The sequence below is a fragment of the Urocitellus parryii genome, chromosome 8 (genome assembly GCF_045843805.1).
Source record: "Urocitellus parryii isolate mUroPar1 chromosome 8, mUroPar1.hap1, whole genome shotgun sequence".
Classification (NCBI taxonomy): Eukaryota; Metazoa; Chordata; class Mammalia; order Rodentia; family Sciuridae; genus Urocitellus; species Urocitellus parryii.
In genome coordinates this window covers 147,102,141-147,118,492 of record NC_135538.1, presented here as the reverse complement: position 1 = coordinate 147,118,492, position 16,352 = coordinate 147,102,141, and the positions used below count along the sequence as shown (strand labels likewise).

Genomic DNA, 16,352 nt, shown 5'->3' with positions numbered 1-16,352 from the left:
AGATCACCTATGTGATGGCCGTGGCACGGTGCCCAGCACGTGGGGCGTGCACAGTGACTGGTGGCTTGCTCCGTGACTAATACTGGTCAATGGCACTGTTTCTTGTTGGGTCGTTTTGCAGGTGGAATGAAGTAACTCGAAGAATAGAGATGTGGATCTCCATATTAGAACTGAATGAGTTAGGGGAATATGCTGCCGTGGAGCTTCATCAGGCTAAAGATGTCAACACGGGGGGCGTCTTCCAGCTCAGACAGGTACTAAGCGTGTTGCTCGATCCGGGTTTCCACTCTCCCACGGTTTCTGGGAACTTTCTAATTATTCATCTCTCTGTTCTCCAATACTTTCCCTTCCCTTATTCCTTCTCCTGTGCCTCCCCATCCCCATGCCTGTCTTCCCCCCCCCACCACCACCACACCTCTGCAGGGTCACTCCCGGAGAGTGCAAGTCACAGTGAAACCCGTTCAGCATTCGGGGACATTGCCGCTCATGGTTGAAGCCATCTTGTCGGTATCCATTGGCTGCGTAACTGCCAGGTCCACCAAACTCCAAAGAGGGCTGGACAGTTACCAGGTAAGACACACAGATGTGAAATGGTATTTAACAAAGATCGGGGTAGGGGTTGTGGCTCAGTGGCAGAGTGCTTGCCCCCTATGCATGAGACCGAGTTTGGATCCCCAGCACTGAGGCAAAGGACTTAGATTGTGCAGAAGTAAAGAAGTTAATGCTCTCTGATGAGGACCTGCTTGGGAATCTAATGGAACTTGTTAATCACATATCTTCTCCCAATTCACATTTCCACCCCTTGCCTGTTTCCCTAGATTTAAAATACTGTGTTTGCTTATTGCTAATTAATAATAACCTATTTATAAACACACATATGAATGCTATAGTAGTCATTTACTTTAGGCAGGTTTATTTCATATCTGGCCCAAAATATGTTGGACATTTGAGGTCACTGCCTGGCCTGATCCACTTTAATGGCATATTTGCCACCGTGCACTTTCAGAATGAGCCAGTTCTTTTAAAGCTTTACTCCTTTTTTTAAATTATAAAGCTGTCCTCGTGACCATTTTTGTCCATTAAATCTCCATTTCCCAAATCTTATGCTCTCACTTAAAAATAAAAAAGATGAAAACTTCAAAGAATCGGTCTTCATGTTGCCAGGCAAACCCTCTTCGTTCATCCCCAAGAATAAGTTTCAAAGGGGGACTTGCCCCTGTGTGGCCTGACGGAGGGCGTGTGCTCCCGGCTCATCGTCTGTCTGGAGCCGGAGCCGGAGCCCTGCCGCCTGCGAATGCTTCATCTCCCCTCTCAGACCCTTTTGGCTTCGTGGCATTTAGACAGATTTTTCTGAAAGCCCAAAATCAGGGCACAGACTCTGGGGCTTTAAGAAGGGATGGCGTCTCCAGACCCCGCCTTCCCTCGTCCTTCCAGTCCCGAGTGCGATGTGCTGCTCCAGGGTAGAGGGTGAGGCTCTGTGGGGCGGCTTCCCCCGACCTCCGCTGGCCTGGGCAGGGAGGTGGACTGAAGGAGCCTCATCCCAGCTCAGTCCCTCAGCTGGTCGTCAACTCCGGGGGCCACTGCAGGGCTTGGTAGAGGTGAGCAGAGACCTGGGGGTCAGGAGACCAGGCTGGTCATCTCTCCAGCTCTGCCAAGTCGTCGCCTTCGCCAGATAATTTAAAACTGAGGGTTTTTTCCCCCTTGTTCCAGATGGTGAAGACGATAACTCTCTGAGGTCTGTTTCCGCAGTAAAACTTTGTGGCTTAATAAATCTCAGATATTAGATGAACCCTTGAGTTTGTGTGTCTTAAACTGTGACCTTACAAAACATGGATCTTCAACTGGCTGAGTGTCCCCATTTCAGGGAGATTGTAAGGATTGGTTATCTGCATGTTTTAGAATGGCTCAACCTCTTGAGTTAAAACTGACTTTTTTTTTTTTTTAATCAAAATGTGAACTCTAAACCATTAGCCTTTTCTCAGTGCTCTGTTCTCTTTTTGGGGGGGAGGTGGTGGAGGGTAGGTACTAGTGATTAAACTCGGGGACACCTAACCTCTGAGCCACATCCCTAGCCCTATTTTGTATTTTTTAATTTAGAGACAGGGTCTTATTGAGATGCCTAACACCTCACTTTTGCTGAGGCTGGCTTTGAACTTGTGATCCTCCTGCCTCAGCCTCCCAAGCTGCTGGGATTTACAGACATACACCCACCACACTCAGCTGTATTCTCTTGAAGAATATAATACCAGGGCTGGGGTATACCTCAATGATGCAGTGTGTGCTTAGCCTGTCTGGGGCCCTGTGTTCCTTCCCCAGAAACACATATTCACACACACAAAAAGCATAGCACCAGCTATGCTGGTGACTGGTTTTAAATTTTTTTTTTTTTTTTTTTTTTGATACCAAGGATTGAATCCACTGAGCCACATCCCCAGCCCTTTTGTTATTTATTTTGAAGCAGGCTGTCAGTAAGTTGCTTAGGGTCTCACCAAGTTGCTGAGGCTGGCCTTGAACTTGTGATCCTCTTGCCTCAGCCTCCCTAGTCAAGTTTATAGTTGTTCACCACTGCACCCAGCCAAACTGTCATGATGTTTAGGTGAATATCTCTTCTATTAATGAAAAGTGTAGTCACTTTGCAGGCTATTTTTCCCTTTGCTGCCATGTTCAAGGTCATGGCTACTAACTTTTGTGGACATAGTATTTCATAATTCTTATTCAGGAGCCAGGAGCCAGTACAGAGTGTACTCATTTCCCAGTGGCGTCACATCACGAAAACTCTGGCCTGTTTTCAGATGAGGGAAGTCCCTCCTTAGCTTACACTCCCCAAGTGTGGTGGAGTGCTCCTGTCACCCCATTGACTCGGGGAGACTAAGGCCCAATGAGTGCAAGTTCAAGGTCATCCTGGGCAACTTAGTGAGGCCTTGTCTGAAAGCAAAAATTTTAAAAAAGGGTTGGAATGTGGCACAATGGTGGAATGCTTGCCTAGTGTGGGCAGGGCTCAGAGTTCAATCCCCAACACCACACACACTCACACAAACACAACATCAGTTTAAGGTAAATTTTTTCAAGATTAGGCTTACATTTAATAAGGTAGTCATATAACTGGTAATGATGGTTACTAGACCTTCAAAAAAAAAGTGTAGTGTATTTTGAAGTATAAATGTGAATATCATTCTAACTTTTTAAAAACACTTTTAGGTTAATATCTCTTCTATTAATGAAAAGCATTTCGTTATAAATTGGGTTTTTATGATCTTGTTTCTCAGGAAAATTGTCTTAATCAAAACTTCTTTGTTGCTGGACATGGTGGTGGACACCTGTTATCCCAGCTGCTTGGGAGGCTGAGGCAGGAGGGTCACAAGTTCAAGGCCAGCTTTAGCAATTTAGCAAGATTCTGTCTCAAAATAAAAAAAAATCAAGAAGGGCTAGAGTTGTAGCTTAGTGGTAAAGTGTCTCTGGGTTCAATGCCCAGCACCAAAATAAAATAAAACAAACAAAAACCTGTGTTTGTACCTTGGTACTTTGTTTTTATCCATGTAAGGGTGGGTGCAGGAAAGACCACTGAGGTTGGAGACAGGCCCAGCTTCCAGCCTGGCTTCCAGGATTAATTCATCTCATCCTACAGGTCTTAGTTTCTTCCTGACCAAAACCAAGATTGGCACAAAGAATCTCTCAAGTCCCTCACGGATTTTCAATTCCGTCTCCCTCCGCCCCCCCCAGATCTCGGTTAGCCTAGCCGTAAATACATATTACCTGTCCTTTGGTATGAGGCCTGGCCCAATGGTGTTGGCTTCCATCTCCATCAGAGAGAGTTCTGTTTTTAAATAACTGCTCTATATTTTAAAAACTCTCTAGAAGCCAGGTGTGATAGCACACACCTATAATCCCAGTTACCTGGGAGGCTGAGGCAGGAAGACTGCAAGTTGGAGGCCAGCCTGGTCAATTTAGTGAGAATCTGTTTCAAATTTTTAAAAAGGACTAGTGATGTCGCTCAGTGCTTCCCTAGCATGTGTGAGGCCCTGGGTTCCATCCCCAGGACTTCGGGAGGTGGCGGGGAGAATCCTTCAAATTTTAGACAAGTGAATTAAATCCATAACCCTTTTTGAGATTCAATGAAATGTTCTGTTGTGCTGACGTTGTGTGAGCTGTCCATTATAATATGTATGTTAAGCTCTAAGAATTATTTTCCCTGTGTGCTGTTTGAGAAACAAAATGCATGTCCTTTGTGTTTATTTTTTTCCTACCAGAGAGATGATGAGGATGGTGATGATATGGATAGTTACCAGGTATTGCTACTGCTGTCAATCCTGTGGCATGGGGCACAGCTATTGCTAATTGCCAGCATTTGCAAAGTGGAAGCCAGGGAGGAGGAAGGAGGACCAGGGAGCCAGAAATTGCAGTTTTTCACTTGCTTTATATTTGCTTTCTATGTAATCAGGGGTGCGGTCCTGTTTCCTCTTATTTTCCCTGTTAATTCAAAATTTGAAACCCAATACTGTATTTGGTGCTCTGCCATCTGGAATCACTAGCTTATAAAGCCCTGCTAGGCAAGACCATTATCACTTAAAAAGACCTGCAGTTCTCCATCCATAGTGTAGTCTTTCCTAGGCTGAAATGCACTGTGCTTCCCACATCCAAGGAACCAGCATTTTTCTAATAAGCCACTTTACTTTTAAAAAGACTTCACTGGCTAGAAAAATGGGAGACATTCATGCATTTCATTTTGTTTAGCCAGTTTTCTCTTCATATTAGGGTTAAGCTTAGTTTTTTCACAACCTATAGGATTTGAATCTCAGCTTTTTCTTTTGGAAATGCACAAAAAATATATTCACATGCAAAGCAAGCACTAACTGGCTCCATATCAGAAAAGTCAGTTAGTGTGGTCAGGATCAAAGTAGCACACCTAGGTGAAGGTTTTGGGGATTGATTCCCAGTTTGTACTTTTCTACACAAGTTAAGAGGGTATTTATGCAGTGTGCCTTTCTGTATGTCAATTATGGGTGCATTGTGGGAAAAGCTTCGGAGACCCCAAGAGTCTCCTCCTAATGTAATATCTTAAGAGTTATATTAAAACAGGCCAGTCCAATAGCATTTTAAATAGAATTGATGGGTTTTTCCCCCTACTCTTAATTTCATAAAGAAAGAAAAAAAGGCAAAGCAAACTTTTCGGGCAATGTCAGTGTCCCCTTGGACCTCAGCAGTGCCGTTGACTAACGTCTTGTGGCTTTTTCCGCGCTTCCTGCCGCGTTGGTCCCAGCGAAGGCCGACAGCCGCTTCGGGGATTTCTTCAAGCATGGCTGAATGCATGTTGGGTTTTTGCATGGAAGAACCTTGGTTAGACTCATGGTGGAGGTTGGACATGAGGTCTGTGCAGCAACTTCAAAAGGTTCCCTGTTTGCATTTCAGAAAACAAATGTTATTAGACCATGGAACTATGAACTATGAAAATGCCTGACATTTTCCTTTCCACTTGGTGTTATGTGATTTGAGCTCTGTTCATGGTATCCTTCTGCTTTCAATTGCACATCTGTCAGTGAATAGCTACCATTTAAATGCACACACACACACACACACACACACATAGTATAAAAATCATTCAGCGGCTGGTATGGTTTGAGCTTATCTTGCTTTCTATACCATTATCCTCTTGGAGATCCAGGGCTCTGATTTCTGTATCCCGACATCCTTGATCCGCATGCGGTGTTACTGAGGCCTCTTTGCTTTCTTGCCTATTAATCGCCCAGCGATGTTCAATGACCTTTTCCTAATGAAAAGTTTCCTGATCAATTTGAACATCTTTTTAAAAAGAAAGAAACGGTGTTCTACGCACTGTATAGGAGATACTTTCCTCCGTCTTATCAGGAAGAAGACTTAAACTGCGTCCGAGAGAGGTGGTCAGATGCACTCATCAAACGACGAGAATACTTAGATGAGCAGATTAAAAAAGTCAGCAATAAGAAAGGTACGTGCGATTAACTCCCGGGACGAGCTTCTGTGCTTGTGAGCAGCGGCAGCAGGTTGTGTTCTTCCCTTGATTAGACAGAAGAATCTTTGTTTTCTGAACTTGAAACAGACACACAGATCCTTGTGAATCTCATTATATGTTGTTGGTTTACAAAGGCTCTGAATCTGAAAGTAAGATGTTTTCATAAATCTCTGAGCTTTGTCATAAAATTGTCACATTAAAGGTCAAACTCACATTGGGGTCTTTTTAAGTTGTTGATGGACCTTTATTTTATTTATTTATCTGCAGTGCTGAGGATCGAACCCAGTGCCTCACACATTAGGAAAGTGCTCTACCACTGAGCCACAACCCCAGCCCCTCGCATCTGGCTTCGATGAACAAAAATGTGATGGATCTCAATATAGCAGAATGAGGTGTGCCAGGTGCCAGAGTCAAGGGTTCACAGCAGCTTGAAGGTTCTGAGACCATGCTGGTTGGCACCAGGCTCCTGGTGGGCAGTAGCCTTGACCTCAGCTGGGTCACGGTGCTCCCTGCAGCTTGCTTTGGCTGACCACACCACTTGGATTCTGGAATAGAAATATGCTCCTAAAATCCTTAGTCTCTCCCTCCGACTTCATGGTCTACGTGTTGAGGTTGACCCAGCACCAACGCACACATCTTGAATGTTAATCCATTTTATACAGAAGTCAGCCAAAGTTCTCTCAGGAGACATCTTGGCTCAGCTCGTGGTGTCTGGTGGGGAATGTGCTCAGCCCACTTGTGAAAACTCACGTTGACTACACCTGGGGAGCCCCAGAATTGAATCATGGCAAAAGCGTTCCAAAGTAGAGCAAATAAAATCCCTTTTCATAATAAGCAGGAAGGAAGAGAAAAAAGTTTTACCCTCAGCAACTTAGCGAGGCCTTGTCTCAAAATAAAAGGGGCTGGGGATGTTGCTAAGTGGTGAACGCCCCCAAGTTCAATCCAATATCCAGTGCGCGCATGCACGTGCGCATACACACACACACGCACAAACATACACAATTTTACAAAGCATAGTTTATGATGTCCTTAAATTGACTGTCTTTATAAGATGGTATCTAGCTTTATATGCCACATCCATTATTTCATTTGATCACTTCAGCAAGGTCATGACACACACTGACCTGAGTCACCACTGTTTGACAGATTAGGAAGCTAAGACTTGTCTTTTGAAGGCGTTCCCATATTTCAGTGCCAGGAACCTAAGTCCTCTCGCTGCCTCCTCCTTTTCCTGGCATGTGGTGGGTACCGGGGCTGGTCCAGCCTCTCCCAGCCTCGATGCTCAGGCCTGACCTTCAAAGCCTCAAACCCTTTTTTGGGACCTAGTGATGTGTCAGCCATGTGGGTGTCACTGAGTGCACATCCGTCTTCAGTGTGGACGCTGTTCTTCCCTCTCCTGGGCACCCATCCTATCCTTTTCTTCTGCAGACAAGACAGAGGACGATGTGGAGAGGGAAGCTCGGCTGGTGGAGCAGTGGGTGGGGCTGACGGAGGAAAGGAACGCTGTGCTGGTGCCTGCCCCGGGCAGTGGGATCCCCGGCGCCCCGGCTGACTGGTGAGGCCCCCTGCCTTCTGTGCCCTGGGGGTGGGTGTCCACTGCCTGTGGCAAGAGCCATGTCCACGGCTTTCTAGGATTATCACAGTGAATGGCAAGGAACTGAGCTGTCAGGGAAGGGCCACCCAACCCTAGTGCTCTCTCCCACTGCAGCCAGCCTCCTCCTGCAGGAAGCCAGAGAGATTGCTGACCCTCCAAGAATCCAGTGCCACTCCTGTATTCCTCTGAAGGAGAACTTGGACTCTGTTCTCTAGGAATCCTATCATGTTGGCTAAAGAGAATATTCCCAGAGTGTAGAGGGTAGTTTTTTGGGTTTTGTTGTTGGTGGTAGTGCTGGGAATCAGATCCAGATCAGTTTACCCCTGAGCTATATCCCTGGCCCATTTTGTGAATTTTATTTTTGAAATAGGATCTTGCTAATTTTCTCAGGCTGGCCTCAAATTTGCGATCCTCCTGCCTCAGCCTCTCTGAGTCATTGGCTGAGATTACCCAGGTGTGCCACTGTACCCAGCCTTTTTTGTTGGTTTGGTTTGGTTTTTGGGGTGCTGAGGATTGAACCCGGGGCCTGGTGCATGTTAGGCAAGATCTCTGACACTGAGTGACATCCACGACCCTGTTTGTTCTTATTTTCCCTAGTATGTGTTATTTTGGTAACTAGCAAAGAGTAAGCACTTAAGCCTACGTCGTCAGTCAATCACTTGATTGATAATCAATGCTTGGTATGCTCCTGAGAAACAGCCTGGTACCCAAAGCTCTGGAGTGAAATAGTTTGGGATTTAGTTCTTGGTTTTAGCTCTTCAGTGTGTGTGTGTGTGTGTGTGGGTGTGTGGGTGTGTGTGGTGTTGGGAGAAGGCACGTTAAACACCTTGCTTATCTTCACATAGCCTTCCTTGTAGATTACGATGTACATAAAATAGCTGCACCACCATTCGGTACATGGTAGGGCTGCTGCTTGCTCTCATTCTCTAATTACAAAAATATGCCCTTGAGACTGATTCCCTTTGAATGCAAAATGCGCATGCCCAGATAGTTTAATTTGGACACACTTAGCAACCCTCGTGATATCGTCTGCGTGTCTGTGGATGCATGGAGCTGTAACCAGTTCCATGGTTTGTTTTATGCGACTGGAGAACTGAGTCTGCAAGTGCATGACTTGTGACTGGTCGTCTCTCCCTTGGGTTCCGCCTGGTGCTGGAATCCCGTTCCCCGCCGTCTCTGCTGGCCCCTTGGGGGAACCAGCTCCTTCCCGACCTGATTGTTTCTCAGAGCCCTCTCTAGACCATCCTCCACCCTGGCAGGGTCTTCCCCATTTCACATGTTTTCAAACTTCAGAGCCACTTGAGTATCTGCAAACTGTGGTCCTGGATTGTGTCCCTCGTGTTCTAGGAGAGGCTTTGTCCTGCACCGAGGCCGCCTCCTTCACACGTCTCGCGTGGTCCTCCAGGCTCTTAGCTGTTGGCCCTTTTGTTCACGTCCTCTAGTTCCTCTAGCTCTGATCTATCTCATTACCACCACCTACACCCCTGTTCCTTCTCCCCATCACTAGAATGAGTTTTAGAAAGTCTTCAAATAACCTTTGTTTCAATATCTGGCGTCTCCTGCACATAAATCCTGTAGTCCCCAGGATTGGGTTGTAGGGAGGTGAGCGTGTAAAACTAGGCCAGCCACAGAACCTGCCTCTCCACAGGGCTTCTCTTCTGCTTCCATGACCCTGTTTTATAAACCAGCAAGATAGCAGACAGATACCTTATTGTTAAATTTTGTTATTAAATTTAGGATTCCACCTTCTGGAATGGAAACCCACATACCAGTTCTCTTCCTTGATTTGAATGGTAAGTTCCAGGAGCCGCCACATTTAATTAAAATTTGTCATGTATTCAGACTCACATTACTTCGATCTGTATATCACTTTTGTCATTGCTCATATGCCGTGTCTTGGTGACATTGTGGTCCATTCAAACGTATGTAAGCATGACAGATAGTATCACCGACGGAAAGATGTAGATATTTAATTTAAAAAATAAGAACAGTTAGGGACTGGAGACGTGGCTCAGTGGTAAAGCACTTGATCCTTAGCAACACACACACACACACACACACCCCACTTTAGGGATATTGAGAATTATGTACAAGAATATTAAAGCAGTTGTTCTGAAACGTTGATATTACTTCTGAAGCGTAGGATGGTTTCTGAGAAAGACCCATTTGCTGGTGAGAAAGTTCATTTCCAAGTGGGGAGAGTTACCTGAGTCCCAGCGCTTCCAGCTGAACGTTATTCCTGTCTCTAGATAAATAAATTCAAGTACCCATTGGAGTTGACGGGAGTTACTTTTATTTTATTAAAAAAAATGGAACTATGAAATGTAAAACTCCCCCCCCCAATAAAAAGTCAAATGGTGCTACATAAGACATTTTTGTTTTTCTTAGGAAAAAGGAATTATATGGAAACTTCTTGAAGTTAAAGACAGATTAGGATCCATCATGTATTTGTTTGCTTGTTATAGATGAATACAATATCTTTATTTTATTTAATTTTTAAATTTTTTTTAGTTGTAGATGGACACAGTACCTTTATTTTATTTATTTATTTTTATTGGTGCTGAAGATCAAACTGAGCATGTCACACGTGCCAGGCAAGGGCTCTACCACTGAGCTACAACCCCAGCCCCTATTTATTTATTTTTATGTGGTGCTGAGGACTGAACCCAGTGCCTCACTCATGCTGGGCAAGCGCTCTACCACGGAGCTACAACCCCAATCCCCCATCATATCTTCTTAATAACTTAAAACCACTCATGCTACTTTTCTTCCAACCTTGGTCACATGGAAAACAGTCTTATGTGCTATATGACTCCACAAATAGATGACTAAGACTGTATGTAATACAGCCGCCTCTCATCTCAGGGAGGTGAATAGGATTCCATCACTGGGCTCAGACTATGCTGTTTGCTTTTACCATTCTTTCAACCAAATGTAGGTGTGCATTCACAGGGTCAGCTGCTGCATAATCTGCTCCTTTTGTAGAAGAATAAAAAAAAAAAATCTTAAAATAGCAAATGTCACAAGACTTTTGAGAAAGTCAATAACAGCTTCCTTCTCCAGGAGAAAAATCCCTCCTTTCATCCAAAAATATGAATTTACACTTATAAAAATGTGTATTTGTAAAGAAACTGATGGTTTATCCCAATATGAAATCCATCTTCATGTCTTTATGCTTCTTTATCACATCAAAGGGTTAGCTACAAAACTGGATTTGTGTTTCTGTTCTATGAAGCTATAAGACGAACCAGGATTTTGAGATATATATGACTTTCACCCTTTTTTTCTTTTCAAGTTTCAACAAATGTTTGGAATTTACTGCTGTGGTCTAGTATGTGCTTATCATAATAGTGGCCGAAACTGGAAGACGTTTTGAAAAACCCTGAAGGTCATCCATTCTTGCCATGTATTTAGTCTTGTTGGAACAATAGGCAAAGAATTCACAAATACCACGACCTAAGCACCTGTTTCAAATTAAAATCAGCCTTCAGCTTGCAAAATAATTTTTTGATAATTAAGCAATTTGCAACAGAAGACCTATGTCAGTTTTTTTTTTTTTCCCCCTCCTGGAGAAGTCAGCAGATAACTGCATCCTAAGAGTTTCTGGTTGATCTGGAAGCTGGAACAAACCAAAAGCAGGCTTTTCCAAACCACAGAGGTGGCCCGTAGAAAGATATCCGCATTTCAGTGGGGAAAGTGGCTGATGGAAGAGGCAGTGGTACCTGCTCTAGGAATCTGCTCAGAGGTACCTGCCACGTCCCCAGTTCAGAATTTTGTTTTGAGATGAATATAAAAGCACCTAAATGTCATGAAAATGTTCTTCCTGTGTGATAAGGATCCTCACATGGTCCAGCAGATGCAATCAGCCTGCCGAGGTCCACCTGCCCCAGACCCACGGGCCAGACGGCCAGATGGCTGAGGTGCGCGCTCCTCACTCCGCGAGCCACATCCCCAGCCCTACTTTTTTTTTTAATTTTGTTTAGAGACAGGGTCTCTCTGACTTGCTTAGCACCTCACTTTTGCTGAGGCTGGCTCTGAACTCTCAATCCTCCCACCTCAGCCTCCCAAGGTTCTGGGATTCCAGGCATGCACCACCCTGCCTGGCTAGAGTTGTATTTTTAAGGAATTAAAGCCATTGTGATCTTAGAGTATCTATTTCAATTTGAGGCTAGAGAATGAAAGAAAAAAAAATATGTCACATGTTAACATTTTCTATAATAAGTGTATTTTGGGGCTGGGAGTGTAGCTCAGTGGTAGCGTACTTGCCTAGTATGCACCGGCCTTGGGTTCAATCTCCAGCACCTCAAAAAGAAAAAAATATATATATGTTTTTGAATTTTGGTGATTGCTTAAAAACTATCTTTCCCCTACCTCTTTATCCTGTGCCTTAATCTTGAACTTGGTTAGCGGATGACCTCAGTGCCAACGAGCAGCTCGTGGGTCCACACGCATCGGGCGTGAACTCCATCCTGCCCAAGGAGCATGGCAGCCAGTTTTTCTACCTGCCCATTATAAAGCACAGCGATGATGAGGTAATTTATCCCCAGGTCTGTTGGAGGCCTCTGATTAGCACTCAGTGGGGGACGGGGGGTCTTCCTGATAAGCCCTTCTGGTCTGCTTTGGGGAGGAGGAGCAGGGACTTCAAAAAATAGACCATTTGTGTTGTTCCCAATAGGTGAGGAAAGAAGTCTGTCTGACTAGGTCGAGTTGAACTTATTCCCATCTCGCCATGTTTTCCCTCCCTCCTAGGTCTCCGCTACTGCCTCTTGGGACTCCTCAGTACACGACTCTGTTCACTTGAACAGGGTCACACCGCAGAATGAGAGGATTTACCTGATTGTGAAGACCACTGTCCAGCTCAGCCACCCGGCTGCCATGGAGTTGGTATTAAGGAAACGGATTGCAGCCAACATTTACAACAAACAGGTAGCAACAGAGGCACTCTGCTGTGTCTCCCAGGTCCCAGTCTTCCTTCTGTCCCAGTCCTGTCTCACGGTGTGAATACAGGGAAAGTGCAGAATGTGGCCACCCTGGCCAGGTTAGAGCCTGACTGTCATTTCTCCAGGATCACTGGGCGCCAGGCCCTCAGAGGTCAATGTCCTCCCCAGAACACTTGGCCACCTTGGCTGAGAGGAAACCCGTCATCCTGGCAATGACATTGTATGGTTTGAAAAGTAGAAACATAGACTAAGAGGTTAAGTCTCAGGCCCAGTCAGGTTAGTAACAAAACCAGGACAAAACAGACTGCAAATGAGTCCCTGTGCAATCACTTGGCTGCTGGCAAAACTCACCCCCCTGGGGTTCTGGAAAGTCTGATGAAAGGGAGAGGCTACATGGAGTTAGCAGAGGGGAGGGGAATACCACCACAGAGACTCTGTGCTGCACCCTCCGCAATGCAGTCTCCAAGTCACTCCGGGATGTTGTTGTCCCTCAGAAGTATAGACAGGATATTTAAGTTTATAGGGTTTTCCTTTTTTCCTGTTTTTCGGAATATTGTGTGTATATATCAGAAACGTACGTATTCATAATGCATTTACAGTTGGTAAAATATTGAACCTGTATTTGTTACACAGTTTAATCTATCCTTTTCTTTTCCGCCAGAGTTTTACACAGAGTTTGAAGAGGAGAATATCATTGAAAAATATATTTTATTCCTGTGGTGTAACCTATGAAATAGTCTCCAACATACCAAAGGTACAATTTATATTATTTAAAAACAATTTATTATTATTATTATTATTATTTATTTTTGCAATGCTGGGGATCCATCTCAGGGCCTAGTACATAGTAACTAAGCAAGAACTCTGTCACTGAGCCACATCCTCAGCCCTATTTTGTATTTTATTTAGAGACAGGGTCTCAGTGAGTTGCTTAGCACCTTACTATTGCTGAGGCTGGCTTTGAACTTGAGATCCTCCTGCCTCAGCCTCCTGAGCTTCTGGGAGTACCGCAGTTGGTCTCACCACACTTTTGATGAAAACGTTGTCCACGTGAGTACTGTCTTTTCTTTCCTCTCTCCTTAGGCAACCGAGGAGATCGAGGACCGGGAAACCTTGGCTCTCCTGGCAGCCCGGAGTGAAAATGAGGGCACGTCCGATGGAGAGACATACATCGAGAAGTACACACGGGGCGTTCTGCAGGTGGAGAACATTCTGAGCCTTGAACGGCTTCGGCAGGCGAGTATCTGAATAGCTGGACTGCAGGAAGTCACTAGCCTTCACCCCAGGGAGCAGGGACCAATTTGTAACCAAGCACCTGTCTAAATCTATCAGAGAAGGAGCAGTCATGTGGCAAATGTCCTTACTGAAAGGACTTGGACAAAATAGTGTCCCAAGTAAAGATAATGCGAACTTTCATCGAATACTTCCAATCTGCCAAGCACTGTGCCGGAATATAATTTAGATACTGTTCTCTGGTGGCTTTTTCATCACTGTGACCAAAATCCTGACAAGAACAATTTTAGAGGAGGAAAACCTTTATTTGAGGAGCTCATGGTTTCAAAGGTCTCCGTCCTCAGATGGCCAACTCCATTGTGCTGGGCCCACAGTAAAGCAGCACATCATAGCGGAAGGGTGTGGAGGAGGTAAGCAGCTCAGGACGTGGTACTCTGGTTTGCCAGAGACAAATGTAAATCCCAAAGGCACACCCCACCCACCACCTCCTCCACCCACACCTAACCCGCCTACAGTTACCACTAGTTAATCCATTCAAGTGGTTTGATGCAGTGATTCGCTTAAGGTTCTCCTAACCCAGTCATTTCACCTCTAAACTTTTTTGCATGCTCCACACATGAGCTTTTAGGGATCACCTCATATCTAAACCATTAGGGATACGTTGTTTCATTGTCAAAGGTAAAACTGTTGTAATTCCCATTTTTAAATGAAGAAATCGAGTCTGAGAAAAGTCAGCTTCCTTGCCACAGATTTCACAGCGACTTAGGAAAGGGCACAAAGTCAGATGTAAACCCCAAGCAGCTGGATTCCAGAGTCCATATGTTTAACCACATGCTGCCACTCTCTGCCTAATTCTGAGACCCAAGTTAATTTTTGAGGTAACAGCGGAGACATTCAAGCAAAAGTGGTTCACTCTGTATTGGAACTGTAAAACCAGGTGTATGTCCTGTGTTGACCGCACAGGAGCAAGTGGTTGGCAATATGGAAAGTCTGTGTTGAGCAAAGCAGCAGGAGAAACCACACTGGCACCTGTCAGGATCATCTTCCTTTAGTAGAAACCTAATTGCTACCTGAGTGAAACATAAATAGCATAAAACTTCTTTGTTGTTTTGCAAGTGAAACATACAGCTAAAGATATCTTCTCATTTCCTCATTTTCTCTGCGCACTCCTCTGTCACTTGTGTGAAAACATTCACAGTTGAAATGTATTTTGCCCAGCATTTTTTCTGTTTTTTTTTTTTTTAATGTTTTCAACGAAACTGTGCCAATAAAGAAAAAAGCGGGCATAGCAAAATTGCAGTTTTGTAAATGTGGATTTGTGCGCATGTGTGATCCATATTAGCAAAGTGATCTTTTCATCTGTGTTTTCTAAATCTTCTACAAATACATGTGTTCCTTTAATAATGAGATGAGACATTCGTGAACGTTGTCTTTAAATTATACGTCGACAGGCCGTCACGGTCAAAGAGGCACTTTCCACCAGAGCCCGGCACATCCGGAGGAGCCTCAGCACACCGAATGTTCACAATGTAAGCTCGCCCTGGCGGGGACCGGCTTCCTGCATGACCTGCCTCAGGATTTGGGTGGGGGCCTCAGGGATGGGAGGCTGGGGCTGGCACAGTGGGACTGTCACTCCTGGCATGGGAGCACCTCCCCCAGAGTGCTGAGCCTGCTTCTCTGTACCAGGGACACAGCAGAGAGCCAGGCTCAACGTATCCTTGCTTCTCAGTTCCTAGTCTTTCTTTTGACTGTTTTGATCATCTTTCTCAACCAATTCCCCTAGAAAATTCAGTCGACAGAAATTGCCTCTGGCAGAGGGGACACTGTCATGGGAATAAAGGACAGATGAGTGCATGGACCAGTTTCAAAGCTTTCTCTTCCCAGAAGCAGCAGAGTAGAAGTGAGAGCCTCCCAAGGAAAAGCACAGGATTATTTGCCTTCCCTCTCTCCAGAATTACCAGAAAACTATTAAACCATGGTGAAGGTTTGCAAAGTTGTCTTACAGCACACAGAGGAAATCACAACAGAGAGCAGTAAGCTCTGTCCCAGGCGTTGCCTCTGACCACAGTGCAGGCCCTAGGACAGATAATAAGACTCAGACAGCTGTAATAGAGGAAACTCGGTCCTGCTGCATAATGAACCCGAGAAGAAATCAGGATAGAAATCAGGAAGTATTTACAACTAAATGATAATAAAAACAGGCATATGTTGATATTATAGGATGCAGTTCAAGTGGTATTTAAATGGAAATGATGAGCCCTAAATTCCCTGTTCTTCTTATTTATACATAAAATACTAGACAGTAGGGCTGGGATTGTGGCTCAGTGATAGAATGCTCGCCTCGCTTATGTGAGGCACTGGGTTTGATTCTCAGCGCCACACATAAATAAATGAATAAAATAAAGGTCCATCGACAACTAAAAAAAGAAATATTTTAAAAAATACTAGACAATAGATAAAATGAAAGAGTGAGAGTTATTAGGAAATTTATGGTTCTTACGTTAAAACTGGAGGAGCGGGGAGGGGGAGGTTGGTATGGTAGTGTGTACCTGAAGTCCCACCTACTCAGGAGGCTGAAGTGGGGGGAGGGGGTCTCTTA

General features: G+C 44.7%; 1 protein-coding gene across 1 annotated transcript in view; it reads left to right on the top strand.

Annotated features, from left to right (window-relative positions):
- Positions 1–16,352, top strand: part of Kif13a (kinesin family member 13A) — a 173,737-nt gene that overhangs the window by 141,951 nt on the left and 15,434 nt on the right. Inside the window, 11 exon segments of the mRNA XM_026402179.2 lie at positions 122–254; positions 424–570; positions 4,248–4,286; positions 5,863–5,962; positions 7,415–7,541; positions 9,318–9,373; positions 11,988–12,112; positions 12,330–12,506; positions 13,182–13,274; positions 13,604–13,756; positions 15,205–15,282. Of these exon segments, the coding sequence (XP_026257964.2) occupies positions 122–254; positions 424–570; positions 4,248–4,286; positions 5,863–5,962; positions 7,415–7,541; positions 9,318–9,373; positions 11,988–12,112; positions 12,330–12,506; positions 13,182–13,274; positions 13,604–13,756; positions 15,205–15,282 (1,228 nt within the window).